This window comes from Octopus sinensis, linkage group LG22, assembly GCF_006345805.1.
Source record: "Octopus sinensis linkage group LG22, ASM634580v1, whole genome shotgun sequence".
Lineage (NCBI taxonomy): Eukaryota > Metazoa > Mollusca > Cephalopoda > Octopoda > Octopodidae > Octopus > Octopus sinensis.
The window spans coordinates 24,069,156-24,094,335 of NC_043018.1; the positions used below are offsets into that span (position 1 = coordinate 24,069,156).

The 25,180-nt window shown below is 38.8% G+C and overlaps 1 protein-coding gene and 1 long non-coding RNA gene across 2 annotated transcripts; one reads left to right on the forward strand and one right to left on the reverse strand.

Annotated features, from left to right (window-relative positions):
• The first annotated feature begins 36 nt into the window (after window positions 1-36).
• On the forward strand, window positions 37-21,379 carry LOC115223264 (DNA primase small subunit). Its single transcript, XM_029793765.2, has 13 exons — window positions 37-215; window positions 1,295-1,452; window positions 3,632-3,738; window positions 5,082-5,155; window positions 6,269-6,405; window positions 10,009-10,067; window positions 11,572-11,681; window positions 12,671-12,759; window positions 14,560-14,686; window positions 17,282-17,351; window positions 19,560-19,618; window positions 19,723-19,821; window positions 21,043-21,379. Exons 1-13 carry the CDS (start codon window positions 104-106, stop codon window positions 21,060-21,062), a joined length of 1,221 nt encoding a protein of 406 aa, XP_029649625.1. The 5' UTR covers window positions 37-103; the 3' UTR covers window positions 21,063-21,379.
• Window positions 2,667-16,166, reverse strand: LOC118767526. The gene is made up of 4 exons (XR_005003446.1): window positions 15,967-16,166; window positions 9,780-9,789; window positions 5,748-5,753; window positions 2,667-2,677 (listed from the first exon to the last, which is right to left on the reverse strand). It is a non-coding gene; the product is annotated as an uncharacterized LOC118767526 (long non-coding RNA).
• Window positions 21,380-25,180: the final 3,801 nt, after the last annotated feature.

Below are 25,180 nucleotides of genomic sequence, written 5' to 3' on the forward strand. Positions count from 1 at the left end.
TGCGTGTGCGTATAAATATTATTTTTTCACGTCCTACCGTAAACGGAACTAGAATAATTTGGCGCCAAATTTCACCGTACCAGTGAAGACAACAAACTTAATAATGCCAACCAAAAGCACATACGATCCTGAGATTTTACCAAATTTATTGCCAGCTTATTACAAATATCTCTTTCCATTTAATCCCTATTGTACATGGCTTCGATACGGTGTCGGTAAGTTTGTTTTGAGCATTTTTTTTTAATGTTAAAGAAATGTTTGACAACTTTCTTCCGCTTCTCGTCCTAATTTTTAAAGTTGATTTGAAACTTTTCAAGTATTTTGTTTTCAGCTTTCTCTTTCCTTATAATTTTCCTTATATTGTTTGTTTAATTTATATTTTTCGGTGTTTGTTAAGCTTGCTTCCCAACCACATTCTCTATGTTCAGTCCCACTATGTGATATCTTAGGCATGTGTCTGCTACTATAAGCCTTGGGCCGATCAAAGCCTTTTATTAGTGGATTTCGTAGACAGAATTTAGAGTCTCGAAAGCATAAGTCTGCAAAACTTCATTTAAAGCAATTAGGGCATTCCTTCGATATAACTCGACAAAATCGAGACATTTCACTTCAGGTATTCCCGTGGGTTGTGGAGTATAAATATAACGAAATTATGCCGGCAATGTCTCGTTTTAACTTGAAGGAAAATAAAAGCCTTGCATATTTATAATAATAATAATAAAACATTGTGTACAGTGCTCAGATGCACTACAACTCATCTAAAGTGTATATATAATCAGGTGTAGTTTCGGCGGATTTTGGAAAGCATGAGGGCCTTAAAGGATTTTGTTATTGCTTGTTTCATGTGTGTATGTAAAATCCGCAAATTTCCAAGCAGAAAACAGAATCGAACTGTCATTTGCTTCCACGGAAATACCCGAAGTGAAATGTTTTGATTTTTGTCGAGTTATATCGAAAGAATGCCTTTTTTTGTAACCCTGGTACTTATTCTGTCAGTCCCTTTTGCCGAACTGCTAAGTTATGGAGATGTAAACACACCAGCACCGGTTGTCAAGCGGCGTGGGTGGGGTACAGATAAAAACACACACACACACATACACATACGATGGGCTTCTTTTAGTTTCTATCTACTGAATCCACTCACAAGGCTTTGATTGGCCTGAGATTATAGAAGACAATTGCCCAAGGTGCTACGCAGTGGGACTGAACCCGGAACCATGTAGTTTGGCAGCAAGCTTCTTATCCCCCCAGCCATTCCTGCACATATTTATTTCACTATTTTGCTTCTTTGCAGCCCAGAAAAGTTATTTTTCTCTCAGAGAGTTTTCTTTCACCCTAAAAGACGATGTTTACATTCGGTATCAATCTTTTAATGACCAAAAGGAACTTGAAACAGAAATCTGCAGCATTTGCCCATACAAAATCGATGTTGGTGCTGTGTTCTCACATAAGGTGATACTTTCTTCCTTAAAATCCTTAAAAATGTTTTAGCCCGAAGGCCGCGGCCATGCTGGGGCACCACCGCTTATTTATTTTTATAAATTATTATTTTTATTCTTTTCTTTTATTTTTTACTTGTTTCAGTCATTTGACTGCAGCCATGCTAGAGCACTGCCTTGAGTCGAAGAAATCAACTCAGGATTTATTCTTTGTAAGCCTAGTACTTATTCTATCAGTCACTTTTGCCAAACTACTAAGTTATGGGGACGTAAACACACCAACATCGGTTGTCAAGCCTTGTGAGGTGGGGGACAAACACAGATATACAAATACATATATATATACATAGATACACACACACAACGGGCTTCTTTCAGTTTCCGTCTACCAGATCCACTCACAAGGCTTTGGTCGACCTGAGGCTACCAGATCCACTCACAAGGCTTTGGTCGACCTGAGGCTATAGTAGAAAACACTTGCCCGAGGTGCCACACAGTGGGACTGAACCTGGAACCATGTGGTTGGAAAGCAAACTTCTTACCACACAGCCACTCCTCTTAATTATTTAATTCTTTCATTGTCTTTTTTTGGTTTTTTTTTTTTCGTCCCTTCATTTAATATTATATCTCATACCGTGTAGCACCACATCTTTGAGAATGAGGAACCTGATTGAGTTCATTCCGTTTTGTTAGTGTTTCTACAACTCAACACCAAAACTCTGCATCAGGGGTTCTCAACCAATTTTTATCCATGGACCCCTTTGACTACTATGATTATGGTTGATCTCCATAATCATCATCATCATCGTTTAATGTCTGCTTTCCATGCTAGCATGGGTTGGACGATTTGACTGAGGACTGGTGAACCAGATGACTGCACCAGGCTCCAATCTGATCTGGCAGAGTCTCTACAGCTGGATGCCCTTCCTAATGCGAACTGCTCCGAGAGCGTAGTGGGCGCTTTTACGTGCCATCGACACGGCCAGTCAGGCGGTACTGGCAATGGCCACGCTCAAGTGGTGTTTTTTATGTGCCTTCAATATTTGAAATCTAGTTTTATAGAAGCTTCTTTCAAAATTCGTTTTTTATGTTTTTCGCACATTTTCTTGTGTAGTTTGAACTATGTAAAATGTCAGAGAAAGAAGTCTAGCTATTTCTTGCAATGCATACCAATAAGGCAAAATATTTTTAGGGGCCCTTAACCCTTTAGCATCCAGATTACTCTGTTGAATGTAATACTTATTTATTGACATTGTTTTGTATTAATCATGCATTATGTTGTAGCTCTGAAATTTCGATGATGTGATTGTTTTTAGACTGACTTTGTAGGCTAAGTGTAACAGGCCTGATCCAGCCAGTTTAACCATAAAGTAGATAGAGTATTTGAGTAGAATCATGAGTCCAACACCTTAACCACTAAGCCATGCACCTCCACTGAGAGTGATATTATAATTTATTAATTGAACTCTTGGGACACAAAACTCTACTTGCAAAGACCTGTTGAGGCAAGTGAAAATCAAAATCGAAATCAATCAACATCAATGGAAATTGTAGCTGTGATACCAGTGCTGGTGGCACGTAAGAGAATCATCCGAATGTGGCCCTTGCCTGCGCCACCCCAACTGGCCTCCGTGCCGGTGGTACGTAAAAAGCACCATCCAATCGTGGCCATTGCCAGCCTCGTCTGGCACGTAAAAAGCACCCACTACACTCATGGAGTGGTTGGCATTAGGAAGGGCATCCAGCTGTAGAAATAGTGCCAGATCAAACTGGGCCTGGTGCAGCCTTCTGGCTTCCCAGACCCCAGTTGAACCGTCCAACCCATGCTAGCATGGAAAACGGATGCTAAACGATGATGATGAATGCAACATAGATATTTTTCCCTCTTGTACACATAAGGAGAAATAGGCTCACACACAGAAACAGAGAGAGAAAATGAGAGAAGTATTAAAAGGTTTTATGTCAGTTAAGTCAGCGTCAAATCAGCAATGCCAAATGGGTGGTGCCAAAACGGCTGTGCCAAAACTTCTCGTAACTTCTATTCAGCTGTCTGAGCACATGAACATATTTTACAGGTGATCTTACCTTACTACTAACTACTCCTATACAATTATTATTACATATGAAGATTTCTTTCTGCATCAAGTTGCTTTCACCCTGAAGAAACTATAACTACAATTTGTCTCTTGCAGCCCAAAATGTACAAAACCATCAAAGCAAACAGTTTTGTGGCAGAAGAGAAAGAATTGGTCTTTGATATTGATATGACAGATTACGATGATGTCAGGAACTGCTGCTCGTAAGATCTTCCTCATTTTTGTTCTTGTTATTATTATATGCATTTTTTTTGTCTTTTATTGGTTTCAGTCATTGGCCATGCTGGGGTACCACTTTCAAGGCTGTTAGTCAATCTTTGATTCCAGTATTTGTTGTAGCCTGGTGCTTAGTCTCTGTTTGATTTTGACCGAATTTCCCTTTTTTTTTTTTTTTTTTCCACCAAAGTAATTTTGATATAAAGGAAGGGAAGTAACTCGACACACCTGTAAAATACAGGAACATGTGGACATGATATATATATATATATATATATATATATATATATACACACACACACACACACTTATATTGAACAAGATGCCATAGATTGAGATTTTACTTGGACCGATGTGCTTGAAAAGTGAATTCTTAATACAGTGCTCCTTGGCAGAATAATTATTGCCAGCTCTTTACATTCTGAGTTCAAATCCTACCACAGTCAGAAACTACTCCCAATGTTTTACGTCTTTTACCTAAGCTAAAAACTAACAGAATTGTTAGCATGTCAGACAAAATGCTCTACCGCATTTCTTCCAGCTCTTTACATTCTGAGCTCAAATTCCACCCATGTCGACTTTACCATGATACTTGATCTTACTTTAGGATGTGTTAGCTCTAGATTTGAACTAGGAAACATTCTTTTTACCCTAAGTCTATGTTTTTATTCGCCGTGTTCAAATGTTTCATGCACCAATAGCCTTAATAAAATATGGATACTGCTATCTCTGGTTTAGAAATGAAGCTACCTATTTCAAATACTGCTTAAGTCTATTTTAAGAATAGGATTCCGGATGGGATTTGGCCACAAAAGTCTGTCAAAATCCTCATTTAATGTCCACTTCGCATGAGTTGGATAGTTTGGCAGGAACTGGTTAAAACCATGGACTGTACTAGGCTTCATGGTTTCTACAGCTGGTTGCCTTTCCTCATGCCAGCTATTTTGCAGAGTGTGCTGGGTGCTTTGTATGTGGGGTGAGGACCAATGCTTTTTACAACCTGCATGGTTCAGGGTTCAGTCCCACTGTATGGCACATTGGGCCTGCTGTAGCATGTGACCAGCCAAAGTCTTGTGAGTGAATTTTGTAAATGGAAACTGAAAGAAGCCCATCAGGTGTGTGTGTGTGTTTCTGTCTGTCCCCCACCACTATTTGACAACTGCTGTTGGTGTATTTACATCCCTGTAACTCAGCAGTTTGGCAAAAGAGATTGCTAGAATAAAGTCCAGGCTTTGAAATAAATAGCCATTGTAAAGGGTCTGGTTAACAGTTTGGAAAATCATTATGTTAATTTTTATTTTTATTTTTTTTTTTTGTGTTAATGTTTCAGTGGTGCCCAGATTTGTAAGAAATGTTGGCCCCTAATGATTATAGCAATCAAAATCCTGGACAAAGCATTAAGAGGTAAGTGTCTGGTTGTTTTTGTAACTCTTAAGGTTTGTGGATTTGAAACAAAACTGTACATTGTGATGCTGAATGGTAAGCAAAGGATGGCTATGTATGGGGAGGACGTGTAGAGACTGAATAAAATGGGGCAAGCATCCTCTGTTGGAGTGAAGGCACATGGCTTAGTGGTTAGAGTGCTAGGCTCAGGATCATGAGATTGTGGTTTCAATTTCTGGGCTGAGCAGTGCATTGTGTTCTAGAGCAAATTACTTAATTTTATGTTGCTCCAGTCCACTTAGCTAGCAAAAATTGAATAATCCTGTGCTGGACTGGCATCCAATCCAGATGGGAAACATGTACCAAGGGAAACAGGAAACTGGCTTTGGTCCTCAAACATAAACTTAATTTTTTTTTTAAGTGATCTTAAATTAAAGCCTTCCATTAAAATTTCATGTTAATTTATCCTCCAAACACCAGCTTAATAACGGCAAAGTTCATGCTTTTCAAAATTACCCTTTTCCTACCCAAAGCATTTTCATACGTTTGTCCTAAACATCGATGCTTGTTTTCAGACTTTTAGTTCTCCCTTGTTTCATCCGTTCTGGGTTACATAAGGCTTTCCTTTTATGAGTCCCAAGTTATGCTAGTGGTTGGAAAAAATTAGGATGTGTACGATATATGGTGCATGGATGCCAGGAAAATGTGTTTTGTGTGTTACATCTGATAGACAAGACAGGCAAAGGGTCAATTGAAAGAAAGGCAGTTAATTCAATAGAATTTGGTTACAAAAGGTTCAAAGCCAGGAAATACTTGAACCCTGATTGGTTATTGTCCCTTTAGAAATTTGAAGTAAAATACCTCAATGAAGAGCAGCTCTTGTGTATAACACAAAGCTGCTGTTACATAAACAAATCTAGATAGGTCATCCAAAAGGTCATTTGATTAATTAGCAAAATGTTCCTTACCCTCAGGTTACAACTGATAGCTTACATAAAAATGTGTCCATACTTTCCTGCCTCTTCTGTCTCTACTCTGACTGCTTCATCTCAGACATTCTCATATTTAATTGAAAAATAAAAATTTTTTCCAAACTTGTTTCATTCTTTAAATTATGTATTTGTCTTTTCTCAGATGATTTTGGTTTTGACCATTTGCTGTGGATCTATTCTGGGCGCCGAGGTGTTCACTGTTGGGTGTGCGACAGTACAGCACGCAAACTCACCCCAAATGGCAGAGCTGCTATTGCAGAATATCTAAGTGTTGTCAAGGTTTGTAAATGTTATTTTGAAACTGTTGCTGTTGATTGGGACTCCGGGACCCCTAGTCATAAACCTGGTCCAGCAGCCTTTATTAATTAACCCTTTAGCATTCAGATTAGTTTGTCAAATGTGAAGAGTAAAAGACCCCCTTTGGTCATGAATGACCATGGGATTGCACCCACAAAGTTACCCTCTGAGGCACAAGTCCGGGCAAGTTTGTTTATGGGTGACCAGCAGTCGCCCATGCACACCAGCCTCCCCTCTCCATGCCACCAATATCGTCCAAGAGAAAAGCAAAGGCTGATGCAGCTTGGGACCAGTGAAATCGCAACTCATTTCTATAGCTGAACGAACTGGACCAACATAAAATAAAGTATCTTGCTTAAGAATACAACACACAGCCCATCTGGGAATTGAACTCACTACCTCATGATTGTGAGCCTGACGCTCTAACCACTGGGCCATGTGCCTTCACTAATGAAATGCTTATTTATTTACATTGTTTGGAATTAGTCATGCATTATCTTGTAGCTTTGAGATTTTGATTATGGAATTGTTTACTTTTAGTATGACATTGTAGGGTAGGTGTAAGAGGCCAGATATGGCCAGATTAAATGCTAAAGGGCTGAAAGCATTCTAAGCTTAAACCTTCGTTTCTGTCTGGCTGTTTTTTTCTTTTTTTGCAATGAAGACATCATCGTCATCATCCAACCCATGCCAGCATGGCATGGGTTGGACGGTTTGACTGGGGGCTGGCAATCCAATCTGGCAATGGATTGGCTCCAATCCAATCTGGCAATGTTTCTACAGATGGATGCCCTTCTTAACGCCAACCACTCCAAGAGTGTAGGGGGTGCTTTTTACATGCCACCAGCATGAGGGCCAGTCAGGTGGTACTGGCATCGACCATGCTCGAATGGTGTTTTTTGTGTGCCACTGGCACAGATGCCAGTCAAGTGGTACTGTCATCAGCCACGACAATGATTTCAGGTCTTCGCAAGTGCAGTTTATTGTCCAATGATTGAAGGGTACTCTTAAATGGGCTGGTTAAGCTGCACTGGCATAGGCCATGGTTACTTTATTTAGAATTACATTACTTAATACCACCGTCATTTTTTAAGGCAATGGGGTGTGATTTGGCTGCTATATCTAGCAGTAACTATGTAACAGCTGCCTGTCTGATCAAATTTTCTATTATGCTACAGGATGGAAAAGGTGAAATCGAGAATCAGAATGATGCATGCAGTTTTTATTTTTCTGGTTTACGATTGACTAAGTTGTGAGGACATGTAGTGTAGGGGTTAGTGATCATAAAATTGTGGTTTCAATTCCTAGCCCAGGCAATGCATTAAGAAACTTGTTCCCCAACCACATGGTTCAAGATTCAGTCCCACTGTGTGACACCTTAGGCAAGTGTCTTCTTGTCAACACTTGGGTAAAGAAAGGACATCTGGCCATCAAAAATTTGTCTCGGTGAAGTCCATCCAACCCATGCAAACATGGAAAAGCAGCATTAACATGAGGATGATGAACTGCAACTCTTAGAAAAAATAAACTTGAATAATAGATGCCAGCATGGCTGTGTGGTAAAAGGCTTGCTTTCCAACCACATGGTTGTGGGTTCGGTCCCACTGCATGGCACCTTGGGCAAGTGTCTTCTAGTATACCCTCAGGTTAACCAAAGCCTTGTGAGTGGATTTGGTAGACAGGAGAAGAAGGAAGCCTTTCGTGTGAATAGATGTGTGTGTGTCTGTGTTTGTCCAATCACCACTGCTTGACAACTAGTGTTGGTATGCTTATGTCCCCAAAAGGAGACCGATAGAATGGGTACAATGCTTTAAAAAATGATTTGATCAACTACAAAGTCTTCAGGTTGTGGCCCCAGCATGGCCACAATCTAATGACTGAAACAATTTTAAAAAATAAAAGATAACAAATACAAAAATGAATTCCTTAAAAGAAAAAAAAAGTACAAACAAAATATTAATTACATTGAATTCTAATTTAAGATATTTTATTTTTCCTTCAGTTTTGACTTCAATCATTAGAATATAAAAAATTACATATTAGATTTAACTGCTAAACTCCTGGTGGATGCCTGTTAATTCAAAGTTTAGTTCAGAGATTTATGGCATACGTTAACTCTTTTAACTGCATCATTAAATTTCATGGTTATTCCTGCGATGATGTTAATGATCCGCCACAAAACAGAATTGATATTTTCTGCTTCTGAAGTACTTTTTCAATACCATTTTTATATCGGCCACTAATTTATTTTATTCTTGCCCTGTAAAGAGATATTTGATGACACATGTAAAAAAAAAATTAAGAAAATCCGTAAAGGTTTTTTTTTTTCTTCTTTTCCAAATCTTGTGTTAAAACCATTTGCCGCAGTTAATAGCAATAAAATTTTGAGCGGGTATATCCACTCCGTGTTCAAACGATTAATGTCCCAAGACCAGGGGAGATAATTACTCTACAGGTTATGTGATTATCAATTTTCATCATGAAGACTGAAGTAGTTCATCAGTCTAGTGAATTAGCTCCCCTTTAGTGTTAACTGTCTGAAATATAACCTCTGTCTTTGGAAGGCGGCGAGCTGGTAGAAACGTTACCACGCCGGGCGAAATGCGTAGCCGTATTTCGACTGCCGTTACGTTCTGATTTCAAATTCCGCTGAGGTCGACTTTGCCTTTCATCCTTTCGGGGTCGATAAATTAAATACCAGTAACGCACTGTTCTTGTTTGTCCCCTCTGTATTTAACCCCTTGTGGGTAGTAAAGAAATATATAACCTCTGTCTTTGGAGGCGATGTTAATGAAATAGAAGAAACCCAATATGGAAGGGTTGTTAGTTATGTATATGGAACATGTTGAAAATAATCTGCAGCATCTTGTAATAGTATTACAGTCAAGACTAGTTGTTTTATATCTTACTTTGATAGTGGCCTTATTTCTGAACTAACATATATATGTGTGTGTGTGTGTATTATACATGTATCCATAATACAAACACACACATATATGTATATATATCTTTTGATGTGGTGTACATGCAAGGTATTCATTCAATGTAGATACAGTGTGGTTCAATAAAGATGAATGAATAAAACATGCCCTTGGATTAACTATGTATATGTGTGACTTTGTAAATATGTCCACGGGTGTTAGACGGGTGGAGTTTGAAAAGGTGCTCAGAGTTATTGTTTGTACGATATATTTTTAGTGATTGATTTTTAAGTACAAGAAGGTGGGGGAGTCGACTTTGAGACGGCATTGTATTTGAGTGAATGTGGTGTATGTGTGTCTGCATGTATTTAAGAGAGGGTGCTGAAAAGTTCCTGGCTTTAAGGGTATTGCAAAAGGCCCAGTTGGAGACCCAACTTTCTGAGTTCTTTTACAGGGTTCAGAAAAACTGAAGGGCCACTACAATAAGTGTGTAGATCTGAGAGGAGAATATGTTGTATAAAATCATAATTAACCGATCCTCCTGTAATTTTCTTTTACCCAGAGCCAGGAAGTTTCCAGCATCCCCTCGTGTGTGTGTGTGATGAGAACATATAGATATATGTGCACGTGAACACCATGTGGTATTTTTCTTTCTTATTCCTAGGGTGGTGAAAATAATTTGAAGAAAGTAGTTTTGCAGGAGCCAATCCATCCATTCATTGAGTGAGTAAAAATTCTGTCTTTTATTGTTTGTTCAGTATAATAATTCCCATTGCTTGGACATACAGACAGAGTGGTGCCAGAACCTATTGAAACCCAACACATCTGGAATAGTAGTATTGTTTGTCAGCTGGAAAACTGAATTCAATATCAATATATTTACCAAAAATTTACTGAAACTGAGATGACCAGGATTATTCAACTACAAAAAGTACAAAATGACAGCAGCAATTTTTATTTTTGCTGTTCACAGGTACAGGTGTGGCTGTGTGGTTAAGAAGTGGACTTCCTGACCTTGTTGTCTTAGGTTCAGTCCCACTCTGTGGCACCTTGAGCAAGTATCTTCTACTATAGCCCCAGGCTGACCAAAGTCTTGTGAGTAGATTTTGTAGACAGAAATGCAAGCAGGATGATCATGGTAGAATGCTTTTAATCATAGGTTTTCTTAAACAGGATTGATCTGGGGGTTAAATTGCAGTAGCTAGGTATTGAACCTGTGGCTGCCAATTGACCCTGCTTCTATAATGTAAACTTAATATCTTAACCCTTTACTGCCTGACTGGCCCTTGTGCCAGTGGCACGTAAAAGCACTTACTACACTCTCGGAGTGGTTGGTGTTAGGAAGGGCATCCAGCTGTGGAAACTCTGCCAGATCGGACTGGAGTCTGGTGCAGCCATCTGGTTCGCCAGACCTCAGTCAAATCATCCAACCCATGCTAACATGGAAAGCAGACGTTAAACGATGATGATGATGATTACTCTGTCAAATGTTATGCTTATTTAGCCACACTGTTCTCAATTAATCCTGCTTTATCTCATAGCTTTGAGATTTTTATATTCTTTTATTTGTTTATTTGTTGCAGTCATTTGACTGTGGCCATGCTGGAGCACTGCCTTTAGATGAGTAAATTGACCCCAGGAATTATTCTTTGTAAGCCTAGTACTTAGTCTATCGGTCACTTTTGCTGAACCGCTAAGTTACAGGGACGTAAACACACCAGCATCGATTGTCAAGCGATGCTGGAGGGACATATATATATACACACACACACACACATACAATGGGTTTCTTTCAGTTTCCGTCTACCAAATCCACTCCCAAGGCTTTGGTTGGCCTGAGGCTATAGTAGAAGACACTTGCCCAAGGTGCCATGCAGTGGTTGGGAAGCAAGCCTCTTACCACGCTGCCATGCCTGCACCTATATACATACAATGAGCTTCTTTCAGTTTCCATCTTCCACATTCACTCACAAGACTTTGGTCAGTCAAGGACTATTGTCAAAGACACTTGCTCAAGGCACTATACAGTGAGACTGAATCTGAATGCCCTCATCACAGACATAATATAATCACAAAAAGCTTAAGCAAACCAACAAAGTTCCTTAATTTTAAGGAAAAAACACTTTTTTTTTTTTTTTTTTTCCCCTGTGTATTTTTTGGTCACAGAACCAAAATATGTTCACTCAGAAATTATCTTTCATCTATTTTGCATTTTGTTTCATTACAGGAGATCAGTTGAAATTATAGAAGAGTACTTTGAAGGTTATGCCCTTGTTGATCAGGATATCTTGCGCAGTGAAAACATCAATGAAATTATAAATTTGATTCCAGAAAAAAATATCCTTTTACTTCATCTTCATCATCATTCAATGCAGTAGTTACCAAACTTTTTTCAAGCTGCCACCCTCTGGGCACCCAGGCCACATTCCTAGCACCCCTCTCACCCTCCCCACCACAAATATAGACCACTTTCTGGAGCAAATTTTATCTTTTACTTGTTTCAGTTATCTGACTGCGACCATGCTGGGGCACTACCTTGAAGAAATTTTAGTTGAATGAATCGTCACCAGTACTTTTTAAGCCTGGTACTTATTCTATCAATCTCTTTTTGCTGAACCACCAAGTTATGGGACATGCACACCAACACCATTTGTCATGAGTAGGGTGCAGTGAAACAAATACACACACATGCGCAGATATATATATACTCTTTTACTTGTTTCTGACATTTGACTGTGGCCATGCTGGAGAACTGCCTTTAGTCAAGCAAATCGACCCCAGGACTTACCCTTTGTAAGCCTATTACTTATTCTATCGGTCTCTTTTGCTGAACTGCTAAGTTACGGGGACGTAAACACACCAGCATCGGTTGTCAAGCGATGTTGGCCGGGATAAACACAGACACACAAACATACACACACACATATATATATATATACGACAGGCTTCTTTCAGTTTCTCTTTACCAAATCTGCTCACAAGGCTTAAGTTAGCCCAGAGCTCTAGTAGAAGACATTTGCCCAAGGTACCATGCAGAGGGACTGAACCTGGAACCATGTGGTTGGAAAGTAAGTGTTTTTTCCCACACAGCCATGGCCTGCACCTTATTGCTTCCTTTTTTTTTTTCACCCCTTCATGCCACTGAGATGGTCTCAGAAAAAGAATGAACTCCTTCTCATCCTGTTGATCTATGATTGAGGTATGGGTGACTGGGAAGCAAGCTTCTTCACCACTCAGTCACCCCCTGCATTCACCCACCCCTTTTGTTTTGTTATTGTTTCTGCACCTCTTTGACTTATCTACATTAACTTTCTTTAATGAGACACATAGAAATGATAATCTCCAGAAAGTCCTGTTGTCTGCAAACAATTCCATATCCAGGTGGAATATCCTGACAAAAGAACTAGAAAGGCCTGTAAGTAGCAGTACCATTTCTTACCATTTCTTTCTCATCATCTGTTCATGTCCACTTTCCATGCCGGTATGTGTTTGATGGGTTGAAAACCTACATCTCATTTTTGGTTTGGTTTCTACAGCTGGAGGCTCTTCCTAACACCAACCACTTTACAGTGTGTATTGGGTGCATTTTATCATGGCCCCAGCACCAGAGTATGCTATGTCTTTAATGTGACTAAAGAGTTATCATTTCTCTTTAGTCTTCTCTCTAAGTCAAACACTTTAATATTTGTTGGGATTGAATATAACAAACAATTTGGTAAAATAACTTAGTTATCATTAAGCTAGTGTTAGGAACATAAATACTGACGAAAGTTTGGTGGAAGATTTTAATTCAAAACTTATGAAAACAAGACATTTGTACTAAAGAGCCAGAGGCGGTTTCAGCCTGGTTGGTATCAAAAAGGTTAAGTGTGTGTGTATATATATTTATTTACATGTGTGTGTGTGTGTGTGTGTGTATATATATATATATATATATATATATATATATATACACAGTGGACGGACTTTACTACCTCATATGTTCTTAACATTTAAATCCACATCTTTGTCTGTATATCTACCTTCTCTATAATGTTGCCACTTGATTTGAAAATTTTTGTATTAATGGAAAACCTCTATAATTGACTGATGAGTACTCAGCATTTTAAAACTGTTGTAATACTTACAACATTTAATAAAATGATGTAGTACGAAACGATCGTACCAAATTACCGGAATCATTCTTGTTGCTTATTTTGATTATATATATATATATATACATGTATATATCTTGGGTGGGGGGCAATAAAACTAGTACCAGTTGAACACTGGGATTGATGTAATTGACTTGCTTTTCCCTGAAGTTAGTGGCCTTGTGCCGAAATCTGAAACCAGTATTTGTTGGGATTCTCCTCCTCCTTAGTTAGCATAGACTGGACACATCTGCTGTGTGGACATCACTAATTTTCTCTGTCTGTTTGAACTCAATTCAAACTCTGACCAACAGACACGCTATCTCACATTCACTCAAGCATTCTCCACTTGCTTGTCTCTCTCTCTAGGGGGTAGTCTAATCACCTGGCCCCCTTCCCCCAAATTTCCAGCCTTGTGCCTATAATAGAAAGGGTTATTATTATTAGTATTATAATAATAATAATAATGAAATTATTGTATACAGTGCTCAGGTGCACCACAACTTGTCAGAAAGTGCGTATAAAGTGTATGCAGTAATGTACAAGTGTCTGGAAAGCGAACAATGTATGAGTCAGATACATGCTTGTGCGTGTATGGAGGGGAAGAATCGGGTGTAGTGTTGGTGAATCTCAGAAAGCATGGAAATTTTGAAGTATGCAGTGCTCCAACAACTAACAACTGATGCCGGCAGTCTGTTCCATGCTTCAGCAACTCTCAGCATGAAAAAATGTTTCCTAAAGTCATGGGAGCTGTGCTGTTTTCTGACTTTGTAAATATGTCCATGGGTGTTAGACGGGTGGAATTCGAAAAGGTGCTCAGAGTTATTGTTTGTAAGATGGTTGATAATTTTATGGGTGTCTGCCAAGTCAGCTGCCAGACGTCAGAGTTTCAGCACCTACACAATGGGCTTCATTTAGTTTCCATCCAAACTAACAAGGCATTTGTCAGCCCAGGGTAATGCAAGAAAGTGCTGCTTAGTGAAACTGTACCTAAAACAGCATGTTTGTGAAACAAACCCCTTAATCACTGATATCCAAATGCGTGTGTGTGTGTGTTTCATATTAAATTTGTGTTCTTTCAGGGTGTCCATGCTGGTCGGGTGTTGAAGGAGATTATGCTGCAATATTGCTATCCTCGTCTTGATGTCAACGTCAGCAAAGGTTTGAACCATTTGCTAAAGTCACCGTTCAGTGTCCACCCAAAGACAGGTATGTTTGTTTTGTATATGAATTGCAAGGGAGAAACGGGAAATTCCTCACTTAGATAATCTCTTTGACTGTTTATCGGAACCAGAAAATAATTCTTGTCTCTCCAAGACAAGGTAACTTTAGAAAACATAATCATTATAATGGTCTGGTCTATCAAGTATCATCATCATCTGTTTCACATTTTTTCTTATTACTAGTGTATGTAAAGTTATCAACCACCTCACCAACAACAACACTGAACACCTTTTTGATCTCCATGTGTCTAACACACGTGGACATGCCTACAAAGTCAGAAAACAACACAGCTCCCATGACTTTCGGAAACATTTTTTCACGCTCAGAGTTGCTGAAGCATGGAATAAACTGCCTGTGTCAGTTGTTGACTGCCATGACACTGCATCCTTTAAGGCCCTCATGCTTTCCGAAATCCGCCGAAACTACACCTGATTATATATACACTTTAGATGAGTTGTAGTGCACCTGAGCACTGTACACAATTATTATTATTATTATTATTATAAATACAGGGTGGCCCAAAAGTAAGGTTTACAGTTATCATGTAGGCACTTTAAATGTCTTTTAAAACATTTTATTACATTTAAATTTCTATCTTACAAACTGAAAAGGGAGCTTGACAAAATTAACTAAATTAGTATAGAATAATGGTTTCGTATTTTTTTATAATTAAGATCTAAACTCTTAATATATGAATGCAAACGAGATGGTTGAATAACTGTAAAGCTATTTTTGGGCCATCATGTATATAATACAAGCTTCCTACAGTTTCTGTTCATCATTTCCACTCACAAAATAATGGTCAACTCAAGGCTACAATAGAAGATGCTTCCTCTTAGTGACACGTTGTGGAAACAAACTCAAAACCACATAACCATGAGATAGGCAGTACAGCAAAGCTTTTTGTCTCAAATTTCAGATCCCTATGTGGCCAACTTTACTTTTCATCTATCTGGAGTTGATAAAGTAACAATCAAGTATTGGGTTAATTCAGTCAACTCACTTCTCCCTTCAGAATTGCTGGCCTTGTGCTTAAATTTGAAATAGTTATTGTTATCAGTATGGCTTTGCAATTTTGAAGATGTGTGGAATTTGAGACATTTAATTGTAAAATAGCCAACAGTTAGCGACGGAAGGACATCTGTCTCAACAATATCTCCATAATATATATTCATCTAACCGATGCTTGCATGGAAAATTGTGTGTAAAAATAAATATTAAATCACTGTCAATAAGAATTTATAAACTAATATTTATACCCTAACGTTTATGAGGGTCAGCTGCAAAATTCATAAACTGACCAAGATCCTCTCATGGAATGTGACCAAATGAGATTTATTTTTCAACATAGTCCGCTTTCACAATCAACACACTTCTTTCATTGGTGTTGCACTGCTTGGATCCCATTGGTGAAAGAAACTTTCATCCTGTTGGACAAAAAAACGTCATCAACAGCAGATATGATGTCGTCCTCACCACTAAGATACTGTCTCCCACTATTTTTTCATGTTGAGAAACAGATGATAGATGGGGCCAAATCAGGAGAATAGGGGCTGGTGATCAACCAGTTCAAATACACACAGTTGTCATTGAATGCAAGAACTTGTGTCCTGGAGCATCGTCCTGATGAAACAAAACCCCTTTCATCAGTTTTCCTGGGCATTTGGTTTTGATAGCCTTTCATAATTGCCTCAGCAAGTTGTCATAATACTCTCCATTGATGGTGTAACCCTTTTGAAGATAGTCAATAAACACAATGCGTTTTGCATCCCAAAACAGTAACACCATCACCTTCTGTACAGAGAAAACGACCTTGGACTTCTTTGGAGCTGGTGAGGAGGGTTGTTTCCACCACATATGGATTGCCTCTTTGGCTCTGGTTCAAAGTGATGAATCCAACACTTATCCTGGATTAGGAATTTGGATCTACGTCAAAGTGTCACTTTTGATCAGGCACCCACCAAGCAGACACCTTCATCCTGTCAAGTTCATTGTGCAGAATATTCTCAACTCTCTCACAAGATATGCTAATAGCATTGGCTGTTTGATTTATAGTCAATTGCCTGTTATCTATCACCATGAGGTGAACACAATCAATGTTTTTCTCGGTGGTGGCAGCTGCAGGATGTCCAGACCTTGGGTCATCTTCAAAACCTTCCCTTCCCCTCCAAAATTCAGCTGCCCCCTTTTGCACTGTTGATAGATCTGGAGTATCATGCCCTGATGTTGTAACGATACCCCGGGGTTGGTGGGACTAAACCCTTTTCTTGCAAGTACTTGATAACAACATGATGCCAAATTTTGTCCATTTTCAAGAGAAGTCACTACCAGCTACATTTGAAGTCTTCTTTGAACAGTCAGATGTCAGTTTACCTGGAAAGATACAATGCAGGTATTAATAAGGAGAATTAAAATTAATTCATGCAAGATTTCACAGCTCTAGCATGAAAAGGTGTCTTCATGGTCAGCCTATGAACTTTTCAGCCCGCCTTCATACAGTTTTGTCTGCTTCAAGATCCAGCATTCCAAAAAAAAAATTACTAAGCAAAATTAAAATATATGGCTTATGTTTATCTGCAGGTCGAGTTTGTATCCCAATAGATCCAACAGATGTGGAAAACTTTGATCCATTTACAGTTCCAACCATCTCGTAAGTAATAGTAATACACTAATCTTCTCCTTTCCAAATTAAAACCTGTTCTCTGTTCTTCCCTCATGCAGTCACTGTCCTACTCAATACAGATAATTCCAATTGACAAAATGTCAAATTGTCCAAGTTTGTCTTCAGCATGAGATGTGTGTTCTCACTTTTGAACCAGCATTTTCCATTGAAAAAGAAGAAATGTGAAGTGTGTCTGATGGCTGAAAGTAACGTTAGCACTTTTAGTACCAAACACTTGAGACCATTCCTGCTTTTGTGATACAAACTACTCGTTTTAACCCTTTTGATACCAGCCCACCTGCAACCACTTCTGCTTCCCTGACACAAACATCTTGTTTTGAAGTGGGAGTGGCAGTGTGGTAAGTAGCTTGCTTACCAACCACATGGTTCCAAGTTCAGTCCCACTGTGTGGCACCTTGGGCAAATGTCTTCTAGTATAGCCTCGGGCCAACCAAAGCCTTTTAAGTGGATTTGGTTGATGGAAACTGAAAAAAGCCTGTTGTATACATATATGTATGTATATGTATGAATATGTATAAGTATGTATATATATGAATGTATGTACATGTATGTGTATATGTGTGTATATATGCATGTGTGTGTATATACATGTGTATGTATATTTATGTATATGTGTATGCGTATATATACGTGTGTGTATATGTATGTATACATGTATGTATATATATTTATATATATATCAAGTGTCACATATTGGAGGAGACTCAGTAATAACAGTGTAGCAAAACGGCAGTGCATCAGCATGGCCACAGCTGAGGTGAAACTACAGGAAAATAAAAAGTATATATGTGTATATGTACGCATATATATGTCTATGTATATGTATATACATATGTGTGTGTATAAATATGTATGTATATATGCATTGGTTTCATGTTAATATCTTAACAACTTTTCAAGCCAACCACATGGAAGAAGGGTGTTCATCTCCATTTTGGCTTGAAAAATTGATAAGCTATAAAGATATTTTTCTTGACATGAAACCAATGATATTCTTAATACACAAATGAAGAAATCTTATCCATCAAAGCAATGTTAAGCACTCATTTTCATTGTTCAGCATGTACAATTTTTTTTTTTTTACTTGTATTTTAAAGCAATCTTTCAGGCTCTGTTTATGTGTTACTCTTTTGCTCTTTTACTTGTTTCAGTCATTTGACTGTGGCTATGCTGGAGCACCGCCTTTAGTCGAGCAAATCGACCCCGGAACTTATTCTTTTGCAAGCCCAGTACTTATTCTATCTGTCTCTTTTGCCGAACTGATAAGTGACGGAGATGTAAACACACCAGCATCGGTTGTCAAGCAATGCTAGAGGGACAAACACAGACAAACAGATACACATATATATATATATATATATATATATATATATATATATATATATATACAGGCTTCTTTCAGTTTCCGTCTACCAAATTCGTTCACAAGGCTTTGGTCGGCCTGAGGCTATAGCAGAAGACACTTGCCCAAGATGCCACACAGTGGGACTGAACCCGGAACCATGTGGTTGGTTAGCAAGCTACTTCCCACACAGCCACTCCTGCGCCTATTATGGACTTTGTGTTTTGTTTTGTGTATATTCCCCCAGTTTGTGGAAAAATTGTCTTGCATTAAACTGGTTCGTGGTGCAGAAGTGGTTGGGGACCCACTGGGTTAGGGTATTCATACATGTAACAGTAGTTGCAACATCCTTGTTCCAGATGTGAGTGTAGTGAGTTCTAGTCTAGCCTAGTGGCGAACTACTCCTGGACGTGTCCTGTGCATGTAAAACTGCTCCAGCACTCTCTGTACAACCTGGGAAGTCCCATGCCCTTCCCTGCCACCTTTGAGTAGATTACTGGGGAACTTTAGCTACTATGACTAAATTTGAGATGAATCCTGGGGTGGCTTCCCATAGCTTTCTGCAAGCAGGTGAGATTTGAACTCACATTGTAGAGTGCCAGAAGATCTACTTTAAAGCATTTCTATTGGCACACCAACAATTCTGCCACTCATCCACTCTAAAAGCAACATGAAATGAAGTGTTTTGCTCAAAAATACGATGTGCTGCTCAGTCTGAGAATTGAACCCACTATCTAATAACCATGAGTGCAACACCCTAACTACTGGGCCACGTGCCTTATATTACCGTATTGCTTTACTTACTTGTTATGTTTGTGTGTCCTTTTCTCTAGCCAACTGATTGATGAAATAAACACAACTTCTGAGAATGAGGAAAATTTGAAGATCAAAGGTGAGTCCTCTCTCTCTCTCTCTCTTTTGTGGAATTTCACAAATGTAATTTATTCTTGTGTTTCACTTGGATCCTCTTCTCCCACTCAATTTTTCTGTTTTTAGATTATAAGAGAACTTCTTTGAAGGAAGGTGTGGAGATATTTGAAAATTTCTTGAAAAAACTGAAGAAAACTTGGGAAGGTGCCATGATCAAAGAAAGTGGTATGTCTTATTTTACAAATTTTTTCCTTAGAATGTGTGTGTGTGTGTATTTGATTATTGATAGGTGCAAGACATGGCTGTGTGGTTAAAATGCTTGCTTCCCGACCATGTGGTCTTAGGTTCAGTTCCTACTGTCTCTCTCTCTCTCTCTCCTCTGGACCACTTCTTTCTCACTCATCCTCTTGCTTTGTCCACCTCAGCTATTGCCTGTCACTCTGGTCTTTAACCATCCTACTCTTGCTCTTTTCACCTACCCGCTCCAGCCTTCTGCTGTTCCCTTCCTCAATCACTCTACCCAAATAAAAGTATGTTGCAGGTACTGAACACCTTTTTGATCTCCATGTGTCTAACACACGTGGACATGCCTACAAAGTCAGAAAACAACACAGCTCCCATGACTTTCGGAAACATTTCTTCACACTCAGAGTTGCTGAAGCATGGAATAAACTGCCTGCGTCAGTTGTTGACTGCCATGACACTGCATCCTTTAAGGCCCTCATGCTTTCTGAAATCCGTCGAAACTACACCTGATTATATATACACTTTCGATGAGCTGTAGTGCACCTGAGCACTGTACACAATGTTTATTATTATTATTATTATTATTATTATTACTCCAAGGATATTTGAACTGATAATAACTTAGTGCTAGAGAAATTGATATGGCCTTGGTGAGACAGGGCTAAAAAGATCTCACAATCTTGCCTCTTTCTTCTTGAAGCACATCTGCTTATTCCATTATTACAATCCAATATGTGGCCATAGTTGCTGCTGTATGTTAGTCATCATCATCATCATCGTTTAACGTCCGTTTTCCATGCTAGCATGGGTTGGACGGTTCAACTGGGGTCTGGGAAGCCAGAAGGCTGCACCAGGCCCAGTCTGATCTGGCAGTGTTTCTACGGCTGGATGCCCTCCCTAACGCCAACCACTCCGTGAGTGTAGTGGGTGCTTTTTACGTGCCACTTGCACAGGTGCCAGACGAGGCTGTCAAACGGCTACAGTCGGATGGTGCTTTTTACGTGCCACCGGCACGTGGGCCAGACGAGGCTGGCAACCAAAATATATATTAAAATTGAGAATTTGTAATTCCTATTAGCAATTGAAACGTGTAATGGAAAGTAAATAGTACCAAAAAATTTCCACTTTCCTGTTCTGTTCTATACACACACACCATCAGATTATTTTCTTTTCTCTACTTTTTTTTTCTTTTTCTTTCAGATCTAAAAATGGAGCTGTAGTGAAAAAGAAAGAATATTTGCAAAAGGACTGAGGTTTTGACATGTTACACTTTGGAATTCTTTTTTCATTTTTATCATGGCAGATTAGCTGAAACATTACAACATCGGGCAAAATGCTTTGTGGTTTTTCTTCAAGCTCTTTACATTCTGAGTTCAATTTCCACCAAGGTTCATCCTTTCAGGCTTGATAAAATAAGTACCAGTTGAACACTGGGATCACTATAATCGATTTAGGCCTTCCCCTTAAAAATTGTTGGCCTTATGCTAAAGTAAGAAGGATTATTGTAATTATTATTATTATTATTATTATTAAGGCAGTAAGCTGGCAGAATTGTTAGCACACCAGGCAAAATGCTTAGCAGTATTTCTTCCATTTTTATGATCTGAGTTCAAGTTCTGCCATGGTTAGCTTTGACTTTCATTCTTTCAGGGTCAATAAATTAAGTACCAGTAAAATACTGGGATCAGTGTAATTAACTAGTCCTCTCCCCACTAATTTCAGGTGTTGTGCCTTCAGTAGAAAGAATTATTCTTATTATTATTATTATTATTAAGGCAGAATCATTAGCATGCCAGGCAAAATGCTTAGCAGCATTTTGTCCATCTTTTCATTCTGAGTTCAAATGCTGCCGAGGTCCACTTTGTCTTTCATCCTTTCGAGGTCAATGAAATAAGTACCAGTTATGCTCTAGAGTGCATGTAATTGATTAACCCCACTCCCCTGAAATTGCTGGCCTTGTGTCAAACTTTGAAACCAATAATAACAACAACAATAATAATAAAGTTGGCATTTACTTTATTACTGTTATTATTGGTTTCAAATTTTGACACAAGGCCAGCAATTTCGAGGGTGTGGGTAATTGAGTACCATCAACCCCATGGCTCAACTGGTTTTTTTTTTTTTTTGTATTAAACTCGAAAGGATGAAATACAAAGTTGACCTCCGCAGAATTTCAAAAATATGATAATAAATAATGATAATGAAATTATTGTGCATAGTACTCGGGTGCACTACATCGCATCAAAGGTACATGTACGGTGAATAGAATTATGTACAAAAGTCAAGAAGGTGAACAGTATGAGTCATGTGTGCATGTGTATGGAGGTGGGGATATCAGGTGTGGTGTTGGCGAATTTCAGAAAGCATGGAGGTTTTAAAGGATTGAACTCAGAATGGAAAGACGGATGAAATGCCACTGAGCATTTTGCCTGGTGTGCTAACAATTCTGCCAGCTTGCTGCCCTCTGTTGTTATTACTAAGAAGAAGAAGACGGAGAGCTGGCTGAATCATTAGCACACTCGGTAACATTTCTGCCATCACTTTAAATTTCAAGTTCAAATCCCACCAGGATCGACTTTATCTTTCATCCTTTTGCGCGTTGATAAAATAAATACTAATTGAACACCGGATTTAATGTAATCAACATACCTCCTCTCCCTAAATTTTCCTGGTCCTGTGCAAAATTTGAAATCATTATTGTTATTGTATATATTATTTAGTATCTTTGATGAAATAAAAGTATTGTGTTTGTGTTCCTAAGTTTTTAATTGTGTGCAACAATTTTTTTTGTTTACTTGTTTGTATCATTAGATTGTGGCCATGCTGGGGCACCACCTCAAAGAATTTTAGCCAAATAAATCCACCCTGGTACTTACTCTATTGGTCTCTTTTTACCAAACCACTAAGTTACGAGAATGTAAACGTAGCAGCACTGCTTGTCATGTGGTGATGAGGGACAAACACATACACATGTATATATGACAGGGCTTCTTTCAATTTCCATCTACCGAATCCACCCACAAGCCTTTGGTCGGCCCAAGGCTATATACTAGAAGACACTTACTCAAGGTGTCATGCTGTGGGTACTGAACCTGGAACCATGTGGTTGGGAAGCAAACTTCTTACCACACAGCACTACCTACGCCTATATTTGTATAAAGATATATATTCCTGTATCTATTTATATTAAATGTATTTTAAATTTTAAGCTTGCTTTCCAACCATATGGTTCTGGGTTCAGTCCCACTGCATGGCACCTTGGGCAAGTGTCTTCTGCTATAGCTTTGGGCCGACCAAAGCCTTGTGAGTGGATTTGGTAGACAGAAACTGAAAGAAACCCACCATGGGTGTGTGTGTGTATATGTATTTGTCCCCTCACCATCGTTTGACAACCGATGTTGGTGTGTTCATGTTCCCTGTAACTTAGTTGAGTCTCTTTTGCTGAACCACTAAGTCCACACGAGATTTTTTGTTTTGTTTTTGTTATACTTCTGCAATACAGAAAATATTTTAACGATATTTTTTAATACAATTCCTAATAATATTTAATTATGAAAATATAGAATGTTTTTAAGCTTCAAATGGCAAGGAAGGTCCATCTGAATAAAATGATAATCTTAGGAGGATACATAGGTAAAAAAAAAATGGTTGAGAAATTGGTATAGGCTCAGGGGTGACTGTGTGGTAAGTAGCTTGCTAACCAACCACATGGTTCCGGGTTCAGTCCCACTGCATGGCATCTTGGGCAAGTGTCTTCTGCTATAGCCCCGGGCCGACCAATGCCTTGTGAGTGTATTTGGTATATGGAAACTGAAAGAAGCCTGTCATATATATGTATATATATATATATATATATGTGTGTGTCTGTGTTTGTCCCCCTAGCATTGATTGACAACCGATGTTGGTGTGTTTATGTCCCCGTAACTTAGCGGTTTGGCAAAAGAGACCGATAGAATAAGTACTGGGCTTACAAAGAATAAGTCCCGGGGTCGATTTGCTCGACTAAAGGCGGTGCTCCAGCATGGCCACAGTCAAATGACTGAAACAAGTAAGAGTAAAGAGTGTATTGAAGATGTCTTGTTACTAATATTCATTCAAAAGTGATATTTAACACTGTAAATTTGAAAGCACCCAGCACTATTTGTGAAGTGGTTGGCATTAAGAAGGGCATCAATCCAAATCTGACCGGAACTAGTGCAGCTCTCCTGCTTGCCAGTGCTGGTCAAACTATGGTTGCCATGCCAGCATAGAAAACAGACATTAAATAATGATGAAGTTGATATAATTTTTCTCATTTTATATTACTCTCCTCCATTTCTTTGTAAGTTTCCGAGTACCTGATTTGAAGAATTCACTGGGTTCTGAATTAAAATATATGTTTAACCCTTTAGTGTCCAGATTACTCTGTTAAATGTAATATTTTTTTTATTCAAATTGTTTTGAATTAATCAAACATTATCTCATAGCTTTAAGGTTTCAATGATGTGATTGTTTATTTTTAGAATGGCATTGTAGGTTAGGTGTGAGAGGCTAGATATTACCAGTTTGAATATAAAACACATAGAATATTTCGGGCGGATATGGCTGGTTTAAACACTAAAGGGTTAATTTATTTTCTATGACTTCACCATTGGCCATGCTTTTCTTGTCTAAATGGTTTTGCAATGTTCTAAAATAAATGGATGTCTGGGGATTAATTGTGCTTTCTCTTGTGGTTTTGAGATGAGGTGATTACTCTTATTCTTTACTCTTTTACTTATTTCAGCCATGTGACTGTGGCCATGCTGGAGCACCGCCTTTAGTCGATCAAATCGACCCCAGGACTTATTCATTGTAAGCCTAGTACCTATTTTATCGGTCTCTTTTTTGCCGAACCGCTAAGTTACGGAGACGTAAACACAGCAGCATCGGTTGTCAAGCGATGTTGGGGGGACAAACACAGACACACAAACACGCATATACATATATACAACGGGCTTCTTTCAGTTTCCTTCTACCAAATCCACTCACAAGGCTTTGGTCGACCCGAGGCTATAGTAGAAGACACTTACCCAAGGTGCCACGCAGTGGGGCTGAACTCGGAACCATGTGGTTGGTAAGCAAGCTACTTACCACACAGCCACTCGTGATTGTTTATTTTTAGAATACCTAGAGAAGAGCAAAGTTGCAGAAGCATTGATGACAATTCAAAACCAACATGACCTGGGAGAAGAAGGCTTTCTCTCAGGAAAATATATGATCCCGCAAGGGGATCAGAAGTGAGAATGCCCTAAAAATAGCTGGATGTGGGAAACTGAGGTGGAGTTGTAAAAGAGGGGTCCAACAGGAGAGCAGCAAA